The sequence below is a fragment of the Motacilla alba genome, chromosome 1, assembly GCF_015832195.1.
Source record: "Motacilla alba alba isolate MOTALB_02 chromosome 1, Motacilla_alba_V1.0_pri, whole genome shotgun sequence".
Classification (NCBI taxonomy): domain Eukaryota; kingdom Metazoa; phylum Chordata; class Aves; order Passeriformes; family Motacillidae; genus Motacilla; species Motacilla alba.
Window position 1 is genome coordinate 25,576,460 of NC_052016.1, and position 22,481 is coordinate 25,598,940.

The following is a 22,481-nucleotide window of genomic DNA, read 5'->3' on the forward strand; positions in this document are numbered from 1 at the left end:
TGTGATTTTATAGTTCTACACCATGTGAGAAGAACATCCAGAGTAAATATTATCAGACTATTGATAAGTATTTAAATCAAAATTAGAGAACAGATTATGCTGATGTAAGAGCTGTACAGCTGCAACAAAAAAGCAGAAAAGTGAAGCTGAACAAGAGAATGGTATTTAACTGTGTAAAAGCATATCCAGACCTTCTATGAGTTGAAGTACATATATAAACAGATAATAATATAAATGCTAGACTACTAATGATCAATCCAAAATAATGACGAGGGCTGAAATCAGAATCTGTAGTCATTTCTCCTCTGAACATGAAGTATAAAATTAATTTGGTTCATTTGTCACAATCTCTTTTATATTTGTATTGACTGACTAACAGTATCAGATTCCAACGTATTAGAAGTCAAGGAGGTTTCCATATTAGACTGTTTATGGAGAAAGAGTCTGAAGCCATCTGAATCTGAACTGGTAGTAGAAAAAGCTTTAAATCAAATTTGTACAACACAATGCAAAGGTTTACTAGCACTTTACCAGGACTAAATGGTATTAAATATTCTAAAAGAACTTTAATGAAAAACTGATGAACTATTAGCTGACGGGTTCTTAAAGCTAACAGGGAAATGGACAGCACTACTTTTTAACAAGAAAAGAAACTATATGAAAGAGGAGAACTGGCATGCATCTGATGAACACAAAACAGATATTTACAAAGGCCAATTTTAATTGAGTTTCTTAGCCTGTACACCTATCCATTGTCATCCCATTTTTTCACCCATAAGCTAACTTCAACTAAAATGCAAGAAAAAAATCTTCTGAATTACTAAATGTCTACTGGGCTCTTGAAAAGACGTTATCTTTTAATGTCCAGGATATTAAGCAAGAGTGCAGTTTGACCTTGATAAGAGTATGTTGCAGAAAACCTTTGTGTTCCTCCCAACAGTGTGGAAAACCTGGTAGCTTACAAATTATTGGACAAGAAAACAAATCCAGTCATGAGACAAACTTCCATGACTAATTTAGTTTCACTATACAAAGAGCCAGCTTTTTTCTACAACAAATAACGCTGTTTTTACAAAAAGCTACCTATCCTTATTGCACCCAAATGAAGAAGCAATATCAGAAGTTTGATTTGCCATTGCAAAAGCTGAATATTTGGATAGCTATAGAATATCACAGCCTTCACTTTTTCCTTCTTTTCTTTCTAAAAATCGAAGAATGAGATCATGGGAACCCATGCAGAAGTCTCTTGAAAATATCTATAATGAAATATTTAGTCAAACTTGTAAGAAATAAGTACTAGCACGTGGCGTCATAGTTTGAAAAGAGTTCAGGCATGCAGCCTTCATCCTCCTAGAGAGCCGCAGCCAGACTTCCCAACGAAATAAGGCATGCAGCAGTTCATAAAAATAATGGGGAGAGGAATAAAGATGCTGAGCTCAAGGGAACAGTTAGGCTTTTAAAAATTATTCCAAATAAAGCAGAGCTCTCCTACCTCCAAGAAGAAAGGGAGAGGCTGTTTGTTTTTAAAAGAAAAATACTAAAAATACCTTCAATTACATTTATCTCAAAAAATGCCGGAGAGAACAATTCACAAGTCCTCTCTTCAAATGAAGGCATACAAATGAAAGAGCAATTAGACAAAACGTATATGATGAATATTTAAGACACTGAAATATCCTCAAGAATTAGGACAGAGGAATACTTGGATCCCAACACAGGATGACACTAAGACCAGGAATGCAGAAAAAATCCATCCTGAACCATTTGAACACTGTTCCACTTCCTTGTAGCATCCAAACATCCACCTTAATTATTTAAGAAACTTCTCATGTTATTTTGTTTGTTCAGCTGTTATAATTGCAGTAGGAAAGAAAAAGCTGATGATTTGCTGTGTAACACTCAAGAAGTCTTTCCTTATTTCACACAAACTCCTCACTTTCCTGCATAAAATGGAATGATGACACTGTAAGTCATTACAGGTGCCAAGCCTTGCTCACTGTCATTGCATTCAGAGCAAACACATAAAACAAGAGTGCAAACAGCAATATGCTAGAGGAGTTTGTACATACTTCATAAGGTATATGAAGTTGTCTGCATCAACTAAGCAGACATTCATATGCAAGATTTGTGCATTGGTTTCTTCTTTTTTATATAGGTTTATTCTATTTGATCCATCTGTTCTCAGATACTTCAGTTCTTAGCATTAAAATAATTCAATTCAACTTCCTTTTCTGTTCTTGTCGTCAGCTCTCTAAAGAGCTTATTTTTGTCATCATTATGGCAAAACATGTAGTTTTGGTTGCAGCTCAAAAAAAATCCCAACCTTCTCTTCCTATTCAGATTATGTTACTGTTCCTCCATTCTTACGCGAGATGATCTTATGATAGGTATATCATAGCACCTCCTAGTAAGCCTACCTGGAGCAAGTTCTGTCCTCCTACTGCTCATGTCCCCCCTCTGCTCCTGTAAATTATGTTCAGAAACAAAAAATTAACTCTGTTCCATGACTGGCCTTAAAGGCAGGATTCAGCCTATAGAGCTAAAGTGGGGGACTTTGTTCAGATGCATCCACTTTGGTGCTGGTGCCCAAAATCCCAGTGTTGCCCATGGAAATATAGCTCCACTCAAGTGACTAAAGACAGGCATCTTTACACACACTAAAATCCCACTCCATAAGTGATGACTTGTAGATAAAATAGCTAGGTCACTACTCCTTTCCATAACCTCTCTTTGATTAAGCAATTTGCAGGATAAATCTGTACTGGGCTCTTTATTTACACCACAATAACTTGCAGCACAGTTTCTTGTACGTCACCCTCGTGTGCAGGTACTAACCAATGGCTCTGATCCAGCTTATCCGTTTCACATCTACAGCATCTGCCCATTCAGATTTCTTACCATTCTATTTCTGCCTACACATTTAGACTTCACCTTTCAGTTTTAAGGAAACACTCTCTTGAAAGAAAATGAATATATCAATTTGGGGAAAAAAAGGGCAAACAGCAAAATCACAGGAATACCTGAAAATTATACATTTCATAGATTTCTACTAAATTGCATTTTGCATTCTGACTTTGGACCAAGTGGAATGTCATAAGCAGATAAGCCATGTATGGTGGGATTTGTGTCAGTTCTCACTAGGATATGCTTCGTAGTAAAAAACAAGTTAGGAAAATGGTGCCAATGCCACATGGTTAAAAAAAAAAAGGAAATGTGAGAAAGAAAAAAAGTTCTTTGATTACTGCCGTCTTTTCTCATTACTCATGTAGAGATATCCCTATTTATCAGTAAAGGAAGGAAAAATATATCATGACATTTTCATGGGAAGGGGAAAAAATACAACCCCTATTTGATTCTTAACTGTTTGGCTAAGTTTAGAGTTACAAAATGTGTTTACATTAAGAACCTGAGGTTTGTTTGAATGTTTACTTTATAAAAGTTCTGAGTTGAGAAGCCTGCAGAGTGAATTGCATGATACTGTCAGTGTAAATTACAGGTTTTGTTTGCCACAGCCCGGTGCAATGAGCAGCTGGCCAAGAGCCAAACAAAAGGGCATAATTTAAAACACTCAATCAGTTATATTCTGAGACATTTTGTTTAGTGTTTAATAAGCCCTCCAGGGATGAAGAAATTACTAAAGCACATTGTCCTGACATGAGCTAAAACGGTCCTCTCTTGTCACCACATTTCTGGGAATTTGACATAAATGCAGTAGATGAACGTAAGTCCATATATATACACACATACACATACATATACACATGCTCATATTTTTGCACATAAGTATATTGGGATACATTTTATTTTACAGATTTGCACATCTGATGTTCTTTATTGCTTTCCACCTTTCAAATGAGACATCCATAGCCAGTGAAATTTCCATACCCATTTATATATTCACTCATCTACTCTCTCTGCACAATTTCTTGTTTTATATGTTAAGAGAGGACACAATCAAATGCATCACACACAAAGCATTATGAATGGAGAGTGAAGGCTGTTCAGGAACTGTTCTCTACTTTACCTTGCATTATGGAAAAAGAAAGCCTCTATTAAAATAAAAACACGGCAACTCCAAAACTAAAAATACATCAAAAAGCTTGTTTATTTTATTGATAAAGAGATTATGACAGTTCAACCAGAAATTTCTAAGCCCAAAAGTTTAGGAAATTCTACTGAGCTTTTAGATGCAAAATAAAGGCACAGAAATGGTTGACTTTTGTTTCTGAGGATTCAGCAGCATGCATGAAAAAGAAGGGAAAAATATTATTTTGAAATTAAATGTATTTTTGATTAGAAATCAAAATGAGACATTATTATAGAACAAATTATTCTGCCTATGCTTACCCTACAGTTTGCCTCTTACACTTCTGTTAAGCATCCTATGCTAAGAGTCCTGGCATTATGCTAGAACAAGTGTACTCACATGCTTTACAAATCTTTTTATTCTCTGCTTCCAAGTCACTATGAAAGAGCAATGGCTGTTGTTGGTGCTCTTAATACACATAAATCAATATGAAAAAAACAAAGATATTTTGAATTCCTGGAAGGAAGCAAAGAGAAAGGGGTTTGTAATGCCTATTCCCAGGCAGGGAGGAATCAATCAGAAATGTAAAATTCCTGTCCTGGTGACCACAATCTCAAGTGCATTTAAGTTTCAATTACTGTCATCTATTTAAATTGTTGAAATATTTATTTCTTTTGTATACAGGTAAGGTATTTTTGCATACTTTAATTTCTCCACATTAATAAGCTAACATCCTAGGAGTTTACATCTTTTAAAAACATATAAACATTCTGCTTAAAAGGAAATGGTATAAAACAACATCAGAAGACATTCTAGGCTTTAAAGCCTAAATTTTTACATAGGATCTCTACTCTACTCATGTTGCATCCTCCTCTTTGAATATTTACAAACTTCAAATTATAATTTGCAATAAACCCAAAAGCATTAGATTTGTTGTCTCTTTAGTTTATTCAGAGAGCTCTCAAGAGTAGGCAATTCCTAATCATCTCTAGGCAAAATTTCATCACGGCAAATAATCTGCAACAGCATCAGCACTGCAGACTGGAAGGGGAAGTAAACAAGAATACTGATCCCCAAGATCCACAGCAGAAACTCATCCCAGTACAGTAAACCAACATAGCTGATATTTGAGACTGAAAAAAATCAACCCAAATGACACTGGATAAAAGGATTTAAAGAATTTTGAAGAAGTTCAAATCTACTCCTATTAGAAGTTGCAGCTAAGAGAACATCTCATTTTCTCAGCATTAAAAAAAAGCAGACTGACCTCCACCATGATATCCAAATCCAACTAAATTTGCAAGTATACTCAAAACAGTTCATATCCACTGCTGTGCACCAGCACAGGTCAGACACACAGAAGTCAGAGCTACACATCTGCACAAAGCTTTTTTCAAATATCCAAAGCTATACTTTAAGAAGCTAATAGTTCAGTAATAACAAGAATGACTTTTTATAGGGCGACTAATTGCCAATACTCCCGGTAAGAATTGGACCCTAAAGAAGGATTTATCACTTTATTAGGAAAAGACAAGATGTCAGTGGATCTCATCTAAAGATAGGTAGCATAAAAGCATAGATTTCAACCTTCAGTCAGGGAGGGATGACAGCAGTGGCTGTCTCTCCTCCAGCATTTGCTATAGGGTGACTGAAATAAAATGGAGCAGTAGAACTTCTGTTTAACTCAAGAAAAAGAAAGGGGAAAAGGATGAATTCACTGCTACCATTTCACAAGAAATAACTATGTGTGCACATGTGTTCCATACCCAGCAAGCAGTCCACACATGTCCCTGTGAAATCTGCCCTTCTACTGGATGGCTGCCACTCATGGCACACAGACAGGCAACAACCCTCTTGCTTTAAAAAGCTGTACAAACCATTTGGAGTGTCCCACACCATAAAGATGTCACACCTTGAGACTAGAGTTACATGGTGGTGGAGTACAGCAACATAAGGCCACGCGTTGATTCCCTTCTGACACCTGACAGTGGGTCACAGTGTGTATGTTTCAGCCAATGTACTGAAGCAAAAAGCTCTTTCTCAAACATGATGAGTCCTCACATTATTTTTGCTGATGTGATGGCCAATTCAAGGAAAAACTCAAATCAGCTGAAATGTTTATAATACTTTATTTTATAAAGCAAAAGTTCATAAAGTTTTATAAAATGTAGTTCTCTCCTTAACCATTAGTTGCTCAGAAACCAAAACACGACCAGAGCAGCAGAAGGACAAACCTCTTTAAATGCACTCTTCAAACTGATGCATGATTAGGAGGCAGGGCCTCAGAAAGGATACATGTCCTTGTCCCTTCTGACCTGCATCACTGTAGTCCGCACATCTGCAGGATTCTGCTTGCATGGAAGTGATTCCACCAAAGTCAATTTACTAGACTAAAAAGCCAACAATCAAACAAAATAACCCAAACAAATTACAGGGCAATTGAAAGCATTTACATGTAAGTAAAATAAGACATACAGAAAGTGTCAAGTAGAAAATAATAATTTTCCTAAAACTCCTTTAAAAATGTCTCCTCTTTCTTCCCAAATAAGCGGTACATTAATAGTTTTGGTTGCACAGGTTCCTCTCTCTACATAGTTAGAAATTATTTTCTTCCTTTTTAACTCCAAAGATTTCTATGAATTTCAGATGCATTTTGCTGGCTTTTTGCTAACATGGGTGACAACCAGAATAACATAAATAGGTTTCCTTGCAAAACAGTTGTTTTAATTCATTTTGCTGACAGTATTTGTGATGTCATTTAGTCTGGCAGAGATACTAGCTCAGATTTCTCAAGTTTTCAGTGTTACTTGTTAACACAGTACTAAATATGGAGGCTGTTTTCATTGGTTTGGTTTTGTTTGTTTGTTTATTTTTCAAAAGCTAGAGCTGGCTTTTTATCTATTTTTAAAAGTTTAGAAGCATACTTTCTGAATTTAAATAAGATTGGTAAGGCATCTGTCTTTCACTCCCCAGAATAAGCTACAATTGATAGCATAATGCAATCAACATACCAGTATTTATAATCTCACATTAGACTTAGCATCTCAAAATTAAACCACTAGACCATAAAATCCCAGAGCCAGAAGAGGTCAGAAAGGAGCATGAACAAAATTAAAATGTCATCTAGTCAATTTTCCTTTTCCATGTAAGGACTAAGATCCCCAAGGAGTAAGGGCCATAACAAGACCAATCAGTTGCCAAGTTACAGTTCTCCAAGGGCTTCACCACTCCTCAGAAAACAGGCCACATTTCTGAAGGCAAATGTGGTGGGAGACATTCTCCCAGGGTTTTGATAAAGCATTTTTCAATAGAAAAAAAACCATACTGATTTCCTCCTAAGCATTTTTGAGAATATATTATTTGGATTGGAGAGTTTTCAGCTTCAGGCCAAAAAGCATTCCTAAACATACATTTTACATGTCATCAGAACATGTGTCATCAAACCACATGACTAGGTTTGACCTTGACGTTCTCAACGACACTCTCCCTTTAAATGAATTATTCAACTCAAGGCACAAAATTAACTGAGGAAACAGAAAGAACTACCCATATTGTCTCCCCATCACGTACAGTTTGAGATTCTGCATTTTGCTTACAACTGTGCACAGACCTATGTGTGGGGAGAAACCCTTCCTAAAGTCAGCAGGCTACCTCAGCGTGTACTGCACACTGGAAACACTATTTTGGATGATGCCTGTTTCCAGGACAGCTATTCCATTCATTAAGCAGTACATCTTATGTTGCATTAAGCCATAAACATTCCAGGTAACTCAATATAGTAAAAATAAAAGGCAGAAAACTGAATATTAAAATAAAGGAGTTTTCAATTCTTCCTCTTTTAAAATGAGAATATGAATGAAGGTTTGTTTGTCTATTTGCACCCAGTTTTCCCCCTCTACTCCTTGGCTGAGGCTCTGAACCTCTCCTATCACCTTCCACTCCCTCAGAGAGCAGAGAAATTATGAAGGCACTGTAAGATGAAGACCACGTATAGAAAACCTGAATAAATGGAGCATAAATTTTTGTCTTTAAATAAATCAGTCCCTCAGAAGTTAAGTGTACCAATTATGTGGCTAACGTTAGGGCAACAAATTTTTCCCTCCTATTGCCATATGCCTGTCAGTTTTTCCTACATTTTCCACTCACTGTTTCAAACATATGTTGCCACTTATATGCCAAGAAAGGAATCTCTGAATTACCCCCTTCAAGTATGATAGAATGGCAGACTGAATGGAGCCAGCGAGAGCACCATTAGCAGTTGTTCACACTTGTTTTCTCTTAACTTCCTCTTCTCCAAAGTTTATTCTTCCTGTGCAAGGGGACGTAGAACTATAAAGCCATCTATGACTCATGCTGCAAAATATATAGCTGCAGCCATGTACTGGAGAAGTAATTTTTTACCTTTTTTTTTTTAAGGCCACCTTAAAGAAACTTTTTCTAATTTCAGTTTCCAGATGGAAGATTCTTTTGTGAATTGCTTACCCAAGCATCAACACTGGTGATCCAACAGTCTTTTCTTGTAAACTCACTGTTCAGTTTACCAGTGGTTTGCAGTCTCTCTCCCTGCAACTCCTGCTTCCCAGGGTCAGCGTGGTCACACACTTCCCAATTCCAGAGAGGTACACCTCAAATAACATCTGTAACACTACACATGCACCATTGTTTTTGTTGTCAAGAGAAGACCATGAAAAGCTAAAATCGCACAGATAATTCTTCAGAAAGGTGGGCAGAAAAAAAGAGTAAAAGATTAATGGGGGGGAAAAACGGATATATTCACTAAAAGAGAAGTGAGCAGTTACCTTGGTACCATTAAACAGAAGTAATTAGTCCATCAATAAATAAATTTTTTAAACAGGTTAAAATAATGAAGCATTTCCAAAAGGAGTCATTCGATGACAAGCAGCACAAAAGTAGAAATGCTGGCCAGCTTCAAGAGAAATTTAATGGAATAAAAAGTGTTACTTAACTAAATAGAATTAAAGTAAAACTTCATTATTTTCCTTTCATCAGTGCTCTTGCACTGATTATCAGCATCACAATCACTACGTGACAATACTTGATCTTTCCTTTTTCTGGTTTTCTTTTTCGTTTCTTTGGTTGGTTGATTTCAGGTTCTTGGGTTGGTTTTTTCTCATTTGGTTAGGGTTTCTTGATTGTTCATTTGTTGTTAATGTGAGGAGATGCAGATGTTTCCAAATGAAAAAAAGGGAACCAAGGTCAGAAAATTACCTAAACTGCATCATCAGAGACTACAGAATTACCTTTTACCGCCATTTAAAGTCTCAAGAGCATAATGAAACCAATAGAGATTCACAGCCTGAAACCTGGTATTTTTTTATGTTTGCAAAGCCACTAATAGTTACTTAAAGACATGGGTTTATGCTAAGAATGGGAACTATCCAGCACATCTTACTTTTATTTACAGTTTTGTTATTGAGTGACTCTTCTTGGACATGCTAGGTTATTTTACCTGATTTTTAAGACTAATTTTCATTCTAGAGTTTGATGTTTGTTACTTCCAAGGTGTCCTATGAAACTGACTGCAATTCATGTAGAATTATGCTTTTCTTTACATTTCTGAGGAATATTCAGGACTAATTCAGAGAGCTCAAAAAGCAGAAAGGTCATGTGGCAACCTCCACTGTCAAAAAGAGAAATCCTACAGGCTGATGCTTCCCTACCAAAACCTGCAGGATGTTTGTGGCGGTGTTTTCCTTAACACATCAGTCACATGTATATTTAGCTCTCCAAATTAACTAGTAATCCTTTGTCTCAATGTCTGCTCCACCACTGGTATAAATATCACTGGGAGACTGAAACAGAAAGATGCCTACATGAATAACTATCAGGGAGAAAATGTCACACAGGCTCATCCCCTACCCAACCCTCTCCTCTCTACTTTTCTAAACAGAACTGCTACTAAGTGAAAGAAAAGCAAGTTGGTAGGATGTTAAACATCACCTGTTGCCCATCCAATGAATGACAGCTGAAACTTGCATTCATCAAAAATTTGCATATTAGCTTTATTAAGTCTACTGAGTGCTCATCCACACTCTGTCCTGGGTATGCATTTTGAAAAAAACCATAAAGAATGACACTGTCTGCTGTGACTGGACAAAAATACAAGGAAGTTTTAAATTCTGCTGTATATTCCTTGCTTTTCACTTGAGGATCTTCAGTACTATACACCACTCTGTCCCAGTGGTCCTTGAAGGATCAAGGAGAGTATTTTGAGACCAACACTTCTAAAATTAGTATCTTGTTTCAAGATTTTTATGGGAGCACTGTCCATCTGAAACAGTCTGTGGTGAAGAACTGGGGAGATTCTGTGAAATGACCAAATCCAATTTTTTATTTCTAAGGATATGTTGGGACAGGCACAATAACAAAAAGAACTTGTCAACCAGTTCCCACTCTTCAAGAAATATACCTCAAAAGCAAAGTCAATATTGATGGATTACTCATACTGGAGCCTAATTTAGTCTGGGAGCAGCACAAGAGGGAAGAGAGGAACCAAACCCATGGCCTTGGGTTCAGTCAGCATTTTCCCTGAAAAACACCTTCCAGCCTAAAAGGTACGCATACCCAACAGCTGACTAGGAGTTTTAATTTGAAAGTTCAGTACAATTTTACCCTTAAGCCACATATAAAAACTGCATTAAGACAACACAGGAAATCACATGTAGATCATCATAACATAAAGCTCAGATTTTTAAATGTAGGGGTTTTGTTTGGTTTTTGTTTTTTTTTTTAATGTGGTCTCATTTCCCTCAGAGTAAGGACTTACCTGTTTATTTAACTTGGTTTATGAAATCCAGGTTCATTAAAATTAGACTGAGATCACAAAAAATACCACGACAATCAATAAAAGACCAAACTTTGGTATCACTTTCATGTAGCTTGAGAATTATAAGCTCTATATTATACCTTTCACCAAAAAAAAAAAGTTCTTATTAAAAACCAGATCAGTTCTGAACTGGACCAATTAAAATCACCAGACACATATTTTGCACATATGGTCCTTAACAAGTGAATAACTCTAAAAAGTACTTAAATTAGCTTAGAAAGACAAATTTAATATTCCATAACAAAAACCAAAATTATTTCCAGTATTTTGAAGTGGATCATTTTCCAATAAATTAAAACCACAGACTGGGTGGAAATTGGTACACCTCCTTTGAATTCATTAACAACAGGAATTATACCACAGGAAAGTTCAGAAAATCAGTCTATAAATATATACATAAAACTCTTCTGGTTCTTTCTGTTTGTTTCAATACATTTAAGTGCATTTACAGAGAGATGATGAACTCATTAAACCAATTTAAAATCTTATTTTCTTTAGCTATACCCTTCCCAAGTGAATCCTATCCCCCGGCTATTATTTCACTTCATAGCTGTTGATAGGCTGGTTAGGAAACGGTTAAGTCTGCAAGATTATGTCTTCCATATGCAACTACCATTCAGCATCCCACCCTAAGGGTACAATCAACCAATAAAGGCTTTGTTCTGATTATGTAATGCATGTATTTGATATCCCACTTGAGAACTCTGTTGGATGTAAAGACAGCTATAGCCTAGTGACTTTGCAAATAAGATGATGTAATATTTCTTTGGAAGTAACAAAACATCTGAGCATGCTCACTGTGAACCACAGAATTCAGAAGCCCAAGCACTTTTCAGTCTGAACCACTCATCTGCTTGAGAGCTGTGTCCCCCTTCACAGTTTGCTTGCTCTGTAGCACTTTTTCTGACACCAAGAACAGAATCACAATTTTCTTCCCAACTAGTCACACAAAGAACCACACAGAACAATCCAACTTCATTTGAATTTACAGGTTCTCAAAAAATTGAATAAAATTCTCTCCCAAATTGCATCTATGAACAAGAAAGAAAAAATGTTTTCTTTAAGCATCTTTATAAAATGCGTATGTCCAAAAGGCAGCAAACGAAAGAACACCTAAGAGATCTGTGCAATTCCTAAGAGAGAAATAACATGTGGAATTCCAGCTTGTACCAATACACCCATAGCTTAAGAGTTGTAAAAGTGTTTAACTTAGAATTTGCATTCAAATGTTGCACATGAACACATTCCTGGTACATTCATTGTTCATCAAAGTGGAAACAGTAATAGCCTATAAGTGTCATAAAACCATGCACATTAACATACACTTTAAAAGGATTGTCACCTGATGGGGTTTTAGAGCAGCTTTCATAGTTCAGGTCAATGAAAAAGTGGTTTTTAAAAGAGAAGAAAAGTTTAGTGAAAGTAAAATATTCAAATATTCACCAGAAAAATGACAGAACAAAACAATAAGGTTCTATTATAAAATCACTGCCACTTAGGAAATTATTATGCGAGAGATAGAACAATATCAGGGTCAGAAGAATGAAGACCTAAAAAAAAAAAATTCAAACCCAAAGCTCTACCAGAAAACAAAGTGAACATTTTTCTTCATGATGAAAGATGTGACCATTTTCTCTGTCCTTAATGCCTTGCAACTGACAGTAACAAGTTGGCTCTATTTGAAACACAAGATTTCTAAGATAATTCCATGCAGAAATGCAATATCCAGGCATTCTCCTTTCTAAACTGAGATTAATGTCAAAGTGAAAAGCATTTGTGATTCTGTGCAGATTACTTCCTGGTTCTGGACCGCTTCCCTTTCCCACTGACCTCCCTCAGGGAACAAAAATGCAATTGATGAGCCTCCAGTACAAATGCTAAAAATACCTCTATCCATTCCTTCCCAGTCACTCCACTGGACATTGGCATCTTCACAGGGCCCCTCCCTCCACCTTCCAATAATCCACTAATAGATTTTCTTCTTCCAATATGACAAACTGGAACCTCACCTGACCAACGTTAGCCTCTTTTATTGGTTTTGGCTCCTAGATGCACATAAAAAACAGAGAGGAACAGAATAGCACAAGAAGAAAAAAACACTTGTTAATAGCTGGTGCAGTAGTTAAAGAAAAAAAATCCCAAACAAACGACTTCACGAAGTGATTTGGTCTCTCTGTTATACTGCAGTTATGAAAAGAAACAAATTTTTGTACTTGCAAAAAGATTCACAAACATGATTCCCCATTTCTTTTTGTATTACCTATGTTAATGCTATTCCCTGAAGTCTGTAGGAATTCACTACCAAAAAAGGGCAGTTTTGCTGCTTTTGCTAAGTACCTAAAATAGAGAAAATGCTTCCAAGAAAGCCCAATATCAAAGCAAAAGTAATGACTTTGACTAAATGACCCAAATACTATGACACCAATACACGTGGAAACATAGACCAGGGCATCATTTAAAGCTAAGGTATCGCAAACAGCCCTCAGTCATTCATTCTGCTCCAGGGATACCTATGCCTACCACAACTGCTCCAAGAACTGCAACCATCTGTCACACTGACTGCTGAGAAAAATATACTTAGCAACATTTCTGGGCATGACTTGCTTTGATTTACATACACACAGATAGCTAAAAGTTGAGGCTCCACTTAGGTTCCCAAGCCCCAAGGTCAAAGCAATTTTATAGCTCTCAAAGTGTTTATTCTTGTCAAGCTCTGTATAACCTCATGTCACTTATGGACACCTTATGTCACTTATGTCACATCTTTGGCTTCTAGCAAAATAACTCCTCCTATTTTGGTAGTGTTGGATTCATGTATGCTGCTACTCAGCAGCAATATCAAGAACTGATTTGTTTTATGTGAGAATAACCTCTGCCCATCAAATATGAAAATTTGAAATAAAAACAATTAAAGTCAGAAAAATAGAGTAAAACAGAAAAGAACTAACAAACTTCACGTGCTCCAAACTTGAATCAAACTAAGAGGTCATGCACAACTGGATCTGGATTCAACCAGTACAACATACATTAGGAACTCAAAAATATACTTGTTCTTTTGCAGCATTCTAGTTCTAGGCCTCCGTCTATTATAAATGCAATCGAGACATTTCTGTATCATTTTAAAAGCTAAACACAAAAAGGCTGCATAAGTACTATCATAAGTACAGCATTAAAATAACTAGAACCACTTTTCTCCTCTGTCCTTGCTACTGGCTAGAGTTATGCACAAATATTTACCTATGTATATAGTTCTGTATTTACTGGAGAGGGGGCAGGGGGTAAATAACCCAAAGATCTACAAATTTGCGGTGCTTAAATCTTTGTTCTGTAGAGTCACCTAGAAGTACTAAAGTCCATGTTCTTCTGTTGAACCCATTTAAGAAATTAGCTTATTTTTTTCTTGATGAATAGTACAGTCTGCTTATAAGATAAATTATTAGCAATTATCAAATGTACTATGTGATTTCATAGCAGAATGTGCCACTACAGGTTTCACATGCAAGAAACTGTATCACTACAAGAACCCAATACATTGCTCTCTTTAATCAGTTCTAGGCAGTCCATCCTGACCACACTCTTTATATGTGCAATTTGTATGGACTGTAAGTATCTTTCATCTAATTAATATTAATCTTCGTATTAAAAGCTCCTGAGTTCACTGGCCAGAGCAAACAGAAGAAAGAAATTGTGCTCTGTCAAAATTCTTTCAATCAAGTTATGCAGGGGAAACAATGTTAAAAGGTACAGAAGCTTCTTCCTTACAACTAAAAATAGGTAGCTGAACAAAACAGGTTAAAAATAAAGTACTCAACAACTAAAAAAAACGCCACAAAATAAAGCAGACTATAAAGCAGTGGGAAAGGTTGCAAGGAAGACTGTTTAAAAAGCCTAAGATTTTAGGGACTAAAAGAAAATTTTGCCTTTCCTTCAGGTGCTGGAACAGAATTTCCTTAAACCACTTTTTTTGTGCTTTAGTTCAGTTTTCAAGCATGAAGCAAGCTGTAGGCTATTCAAGCATTTAGTTCATCTCCTAGAAGACTTTCTTAGTAATAGTCCATCCTGTTGACATAACACCCAGAGACATGAGATCAATAAAAGTGTTCCCAGATAATGACACAACTTCAATATTGCCGAGTTGAAAGTAATGGTTCTTAAGGCTGATACGTCTCATGCCAGCTGCTGTAAAAAAGCCAAATTAATACCCTTTTGTATTTGTTCGCCTTCCTCACTCCAGGGTTTTGTAAAATTTTTGTTGCAGACTCTGGAGCTGTGGAGTGTCTGAGTCTGCTAAATACATTTCCCCGAGCCCAAGAGACTCCTTGAACAGTACCTGCTGTGGGCAAGACTAACACAAAGAGCTACATGTGACTATACCCTAGGAGGTCAAGAAATTCTGTAAATACTTTTCCAGACCAGAGAACTGAACCACACAACTAAGTCACATTTCTAAACTATGAATCCATCAGATAGCTCAGCAATTCTGAATCCCAAAGGGATCAAAGTTTTACGAGCTACATTACATCCCTAGGAATCCGCAATCTAAAACAGCCTGTATAAGATGCATTTGCCTCTGCGTTATTTCAACATATATTCCTTGAACAGGTACCAAAATCACCAATAACTTGAAGCATTGTGCTTTGAACAGGAACTAACATGTAGCTACTGAAATGACAGAGAATAAGAAAAGCCTTTTTGAATGTATTTTTTACCAGGAACCCTAAGGGGACTGTTTATCAAGGCAGAAAACATGTCTGGTATCACACAGATTTTGTAACATAGATGCAGCATCTTAAGACCCAAAGAAGGGCCTCCAGGCCCAAGAGCATGTTTGTGTTTTACTCTGCTAATGCAGGCAGCCCAATAAAAAATACTTTTTCTCCTTGCAAATTTTACCTTCCTTAGCATCCATACTCATTCTTCTACAGTCTTACTCTCTTTCAAAAAAGCTCTTTAACAGCTCTGTTTTCACTGGGTTAATCACTAGGAGGCGAGAGAAGCCTGTTCAACAGAATTATAACAATGACATGTAGGCTTCATGATACATTTTAATTCTGGATTCTCTCTACTTAACCACCAAAAAAGAAAATAAAGCACAACAGCTTTGTACTCCACTCTGCATAAAATCAGTGGCACCAATGAGCCTTCTTCCAGTTCCGATGCTGCATTTGAGTGCACGCTCACCTAACTGTGTGCCTGACAGGCTTGAGCTCCCAAAGTAGCCAATGGCCTCAGGAAGGCTCCTGTAAACCTGAATCCCCCAAGAAATGCACTGAATGCCAAATCCCTTCTCCCTGTGTACAAACAAGAGATGTGAAGGGAAAAGCATAAGGGAAGACATAGTGCATGATATGGAGGAGCTGAAAGAGCCTGCAATAACTTGATCTACTTTTTCACTTCATATCATCAAAGCTTTCAAAGAAACATCCTCCACTGGCACCATGTTCAATTCACGCCAGTGTGAAAAGCTGAGTCAACAAACCTCCACAGTTTTTATTCCAACATGAATTATACTGCTCTGAAAAGGAGTTGATCACTTTGAATAAAATGACTGAACTTACAGCTTAGATTAATACTAATACATTATACTACTGATAAAAAAAGAGACAGGGATTCACGTGGAGTCAGACTTGAAGCTCAAAATGTTTCAGCCATATCAATTCCCTGAAGTTCTACAAAAAGAATCTTGCTTTGACTGAATTCAATGGAAATGGATAAAGAAAAGTAGTACATAGCATCATTTTTTCTGCAGTCTAATGACTAAAGACAGACATTTAAAATATGTTCTACTTTCAAGCATGTTTACAGACATGAAACTGAGCACCTTCCAAGGTCCTAAGTCTTCACAGGATTACAACTCACTTTTGCTACTGCATTAATACTGAAATGGCTGTCGTGCCTCCAGAAATAGCCCAACTAGACAGGCATACTTGTGGGTGGGGGTGGGCTGATAAAAAAAAATCTCACTGCAGAACCTATCACAAACAATCAAACCTCCAATCCCAAACTTCTTCTTAAAATACACTCTTGTACAGACCTTTCATGAACTAAAGAACATTATCTAATTTTATCACAGAGAAAACATTACTTGGCTATATATGGTTTATATAGAGGAGGGAAAGGCATACAAATTAAATTCTGTCCATCCTTGTTCATGATAGACTATGCCACTCAAAAAATTCAAAATGTCTTTTTCATAAAAAATTACCTTGGTCCCATATACAAAATGAAACCATCTCACAAGCAGATATGAAGCACTTGCAAGTTCTCCTTAGAAGCCATAATAGTTGAGAGGTGCAGTCATCAACTTCCCAATACAGCACTCAACATAAAGGGATCTAATTATCCTTAATATTTGGCTAGGAATTTTATTGGTATCTGTAAAAAAAAGGGAGAATAATGGAATCTGTAAACAATAGGAGAGTTTGAAAAATATTTCTCCCTGCTGCCAAAAAAAATTAAAACCGCAGAGTAATGAAGATATGAATCTCTTTCCACCCATGGTCCATAGTAAAAGACACATGAATGTGAAGAATGTTATGTTTAGAACTTTCCCCTTCTTCTGCCCCTTGCCTTCCACATGCATTTATTAGTTGTCAGTACATTTCAGACTGTAAATAAGCCATAATAACCTCCATATTTCTCTTTGCAATATTCAGAAATTAAGCTATACATTAGGATACGAAACTCTAAAACACTTTACGGATGAAATCTTAGAGACCATCAAACATAACGCAAGGAGAAATAATAAAGATTAATTAGAAAATTTTTGAAGGATGCTAATAATCTAAGAAATAATTAGAGTGAATCTTCTTCCACTGAGTAATGTCCAAACTCCCACAGATTTCAGAGACAAGGCTGAGCACAGAGTGGAGAAAAATCCTTGAAGTCAAATGAGTTATTAAAACATTAAATATCAGCTCCCATTTATGCAAGGCAATAAAATTCAACTTGTCAATTCTGCCTATGTTTCAGTTCTCCAGGTATCACATGCAAAACTTAAGCAGACCACCTCCAAAAAAGAAAACAGTTCTAAGTAATCTAAAATACTAATAAAAGCTTTGACAGTATTTGTACTTCAGTACAAATAGTACTGTACGAATAGTACAATAGATGTTTATTTTTGGAATATGAAAGTAACCTAAAGATTTAGACCCCAGGGAGAATTTCAGAAGCCCCAAGCTTCAACAACATCTACATGAAGTAAATGCGACCAAGAGCCTGATTCAGCCAAACATTTCAATACATCATTAAAATCAGACTTCTGCTGAAGTCCTTTCCTTTTTCAACAAAAATACACAGGGCTATGTTTTAAGTGCTTTGTTGAACTGAGGCCCAAGATCTAATTTCCTTTATTTATCTTAGATACAAAATGGCCAAAGGAAGGGGTCAAATGCTGCAATAGATAGGTTATGGGTTTAAGAACACTGGAACTGCTGCTATGAAACGCCATGGGAAGAAAAGGAGAAGTTTAATGATGGAAGTAACGGGAGGAATTCAGACAGTTTAAGATAAAGTCTAAACAACTGCCTCAAAGTCTTCTCACTTATTTGTCCTATCTTCTCCTTGCCTCATATAATCTTCCATCTTCCCAGATTCTATTTTTCTAAAGTAAAATCCTGAAAGATTTTGTGAGCACAAAGAACAGAAAAAACTAGAAAAAAGTCACTAGAAAACTAGAAAAAGTCACTGCAAGACTGTAACTAGAAAAAAGTAACTGCAAGAGAGCAGTAACTAGAAAAAAGTCACTTCAAGAGAGCAGCCCTGCATTGACAGGAGATGCACCAATGATTTAATTGATTTTCTTTTGGTCTTCAATTTCTACAAATCAACAATCTAAAAATCAAGTTTTGCTGTCACAATACTTGCAAATGCACCAGTTCTGTGCAAAACTATGTGTAGTAACTAAGGAAACAGAATTCATTTTCAAGGAGCAATAGAGAATGAGACAGGCATAGCTGCTTGCCCAAAGGCTTTTTTTTCCTCTTCAGTGTAGTTCACCAGTGCCAGGATTCCACCTACTACTGAAAGAAACGAAAAATGCAGTAAAGGAAGGCTCCTTTGCAACTCTATTCATTGCCTCAAATAAAAATGAACTTTTTATGTAATAGTAGTCCAGAACTTGGAATTTTTAATAAAATATCCAATCCCTTAACAGGGCTTGGGTAGCACTGTACAATGTCCATTAAGTCATAACAATATAAAAGAAGGAAGTCAGGTCATTATACACTCAGCTGATGCTCTCTGATAAAGCTGGTTTGCAGAAGGTCACAGATGTGCACTTTTGTATTGCAGAGAGGAATTAACTAAGAAATGAGGAGTTTGTATTCTGGCCATCCCCAGATGTAAACACAGACTTATAAACAGAAGGACTTGCATTCTCTATTCCCTGTTCCCAGACTACTAATAAACGTATCACCAGCACTATCTGAGCTGTGTTCCTTGGAACTCCAGAATAGAACTAGATTTTGAGGATGAATTTTTGATTACCAGCTTTTGAGAAGTCCTCTTCTTCAAAGCGGCTTATGGCCTAAAACAACTGTTTCATGTGGTAGAACAAAAATGCAGGCAATTTTCATATAGACTACAGAAACAGGGTGTGTGCAGGTAAAGGGAAAGTCGCAAAAACTAAAGCAATTGCAAAGGGAAGGGAAGAAAAAAAACAGACCCAGGACAGAAACAGAAGTTTTCACCACTAAGGGTTTATATATTTGTGTTCACATACATACATGTAAAAAAAGGATGCATTGACATTTAACTCCTACCTGCCTTGCACTGAATAACTTCCCTGACTCCTCCTGCAAATCAGAATGGATACAGCAGTATCTCCACAGCCTGCTCTGAGACAGCACCTTCAGTTGTTCTGCCATTTTAAACAGAGTCCCAGCAGAAAGGCTGAGTTTGTAGCTGAAGATATTTCCCATACCAAGATCACCTAGATCAGCTTGTATTTCAAATGATCCATATTGGCATAATGCTTTTGATAAAAACTAGACAAACTTTTAGCCTCCAAAAACATTAGCCAAGGAACTGAATAGGCCAATATCAGCTAAAGGACAGGTTATTTTGTTTCTGTTTGGATTTGATTATTAACTCTCCCTAGAATAGCAAATGAAATATTATCCTAGTCTGTCCATTGGTGTATTCAAATAAGATGTTTTCTATCTCCAAAACCATTTGGGAAAGGTTAGTATTAAATAATTTGAAAGTTTTCTGACAAGGTACCCAAATCTGAACTTTCTCAGAAACTTACAAAAAGAACACAGCAGGATCACCCATGCAAATAAGCAGCAGAGTTATGAGGAAGTCTTTACTCACTAACCATGCAAGGGGTTGCCTGGAATTTTTCAACTAAAGAATAAATACCTTTTTCAGGCTACACTCAGAGTAAATATATGCAAGATAGCTAGATGATGTCTGTCTCGTTAATGAAATGCAAACACCTTAATCACCATTTGTTTTCATACCTACAGACAACACTCTCAAATAAGTAACTTGCCTTATTCTTAGTATTACGTGCAATATGAAAAAAAGCACTAAAGGCAGGCAGAGAGTGGCTTAAGCTACAGAGATGAAGACTAAAATTCAAATGCTGCAAATAAATTAATTGTGGATGCACCTACTACTTCAATAGTGTAGAAAGCCTTTCAATGGTCTAATTTACCCACCAACATAAAGGAGTTTGTTTCACTGATTCCTGTTATCCCTTAGTGGATTTTCAGTAACAAATTTTGTACCTATTTCCAGTATTTCTTCCTTCTGTCATCAGTGTTTATTTGGGGTGTACACTAAAGGACAGGGAATACAAGAGACAGATTTTAAGTTCTTCAATCTAAATCCTATTTTTTGGCTTTCTGCCTCTTTCCTAAATATTAAAACAAACAACTCATTTCTTCAAGACCTTCTTACTAAAAATAGTTGGTTGGACTGCCTAATTGTGTTAGCTGAAACACAAACATATGAAAAAGGAAAGGGGTTTGTAGAAAAAACATTGAAGAGAAAAAAAAATCAGATTTCATCTGGCCTTCCCATCATCACTTAAGAGAATTGTTTTGTAGTTACATCATCAGGAAATAAAATACTATCCTCCAAGGACCCCGACTCTTTGCAGAAGGAAAAAAAAAAAAAGGAAGGCTCAAAGTTCATATGCCCCCTCAGAGGAGTTCAGCTAAAGCTGCGTTTTTTGTCATAATAAAATTAAAAGGAAAAAAAAATAACGAAACATCAGAAAAATCTCCCTTAGAACAACTAATTAAACAAGATGACTTGGAATCTAGATTTTCCGTTTTCGAACTCTAGACTGCGGGACTAAGTGGAAAACATTGTACCTAATCAGTAACAAGCTTAAAACGACTTTATCATCAGCGCTAGAGAGGAACTGCCCTAACCCAAACCTTCCGCACATTCTTCTTGGCCCTGAGCTGGAGGACGAACGCAATGTTTCACACAGCGCGGGGCTCGGCCGGAGCCAGCACCCGGTGCCGAGCTGCCAAGGGCGAGCCCAGCTGCCCAGGGCCGAGCCCGGCTGCCCATCGGTGGCCGAGCTGCCCAGCGGTGGCAAGTTGCCCAGAGATGGCCGAGCTGAGTTGTTAAGCGGCGGCCGAGATGCCCCGCTGCCCAGCAGTGGCCGTGCCGGGCTGCCCAGCGGCGGCCGGGCGAAGTTGCCCTGCGGCGGCCGAGCTGCTCAGCTGCCCGGCGGTGCTGCCCGCTGCCCGGCGGTGGCCGAGCTGCCCAGCGGTGGCCGAGCTGCCCGCTGCCCGGCGGTGGCCGAGCTGCCCAGCGGCGGCCGGGCGGAGCTGCCCGGCGGCGGCCGCACCGGAGCGCACCGGGCAGCGCGGCGGGGCTGCACCGCGCCTTATATGGCAAGGCGCTGACGTAATGGTGCATAGGCTCGGTCCGCCCGCGCGCCCATCCCTCATTGTTCCGCGGGAGCGCTGGAATGCTCGCAGCAGCCCCGATGCCACCGCGCAGCGCCCGCGCCCCGCAGCACCGGCTCACCCGGGATTGCTATAGCCCGCCAGCGCAAGGTAAGGCAGAGGGTGGGAAGCAAGCTTCTTCTGGCAAGCACTGGCGCTTCTGGCTTTTTCCTGTTGAGATACCTTTTTTTCAAAAAAGTCACTTCCCAAAAAGAAAAAAAAAAAAAAAAAAAAAAAAAAGCGGGGTGAGGAACTGAGAAACTATGAAATAACCCAAAACAGCACCAGGAGATCTAGATGATGTCCGGTGAATGGTATATAGGGTGACTATTTCAAGCGTTAAAAACTGTCTTTAAAACAATTCCTGCAGAGGCAACAGACGAGGAATTAATGTAACATTAAAGAAGGAGAGAGTTATGAATTACACACACTTTCCAAATGGTTGGATAAAATCACAACTGCATTAAAAGCTGTGGAAGGAGTCCAAAAGTATTGTAATATATTAGGTAGAGCTACTGCCTCTCTTTCTGCTGCATTTACATGCATATGCTATGTATTAGTAGACATGTACACACACATGTCTCTAACCATTTACTATACTTTTGAACAACTTCTACTGTAGTTTTCAGAGCGATGTATAAATTTCCACATACATTACTTTGCAATAAGATTATGCTAGGTCTAAAAGAAAAAA

At 37.5% G+C, this 22,481-nt stretch overlaps 2 protein-coding genes across 9 annotated transcripts in view; one reads left to right on the plus strand and one right to left on the minus strand.

Moving 5' to 3' along the window:
- CMSS1 (cms1 ribosomal small subunit homolog) overlaps nt 1-22,481 on the minus strand; it is a 223,453-nt gene that overhangs the window by 163,844 nt on the left and 37,128 nt on the right. The window contains exon 1 of one of the 4 annotated variants that reach the window (XM_038133470.1): nt 17,080-17,249. The exons of the other annotated variants lie outside the window; for them this stretch is intronic. Within the exon in view, the coding sequence (XP_037989398.1) occupies nt 17,080-17,107 (28 nt within the window). The 5' untranslated portion in view covers nt 17,108-17,249. Of the gene's footprint in view, nt 1-17,079; nt 17,250-22,481 lie in introns of those variants that run through there. 4 annotated transcript variants of the gene reach the window in all.
- Nucleotides 1-22,481, plus strand: part of FILIP1L (filamin A interacting protein 1 like) — a 190,918-nt gene that overhangs the window by 130,962 nt on the left and 37,475 nt on the right. Inside the window, exon 1 of one of the 5 annotated variants that reach the window (XM_038133416.1) lies at nt 21,644-21,898. The exons of the other annotated variants lie outside the window; for them this stretch is intronic. The gene's annotated coding sequence lies outside the window, so the exon portion shown is untranslated. Of the gene's footprint in view, nt 1-21,643; nt 21,899-22,481 lie in introns of those variants that run through there. 5 annotated transcript variants of the gene reach the window in all.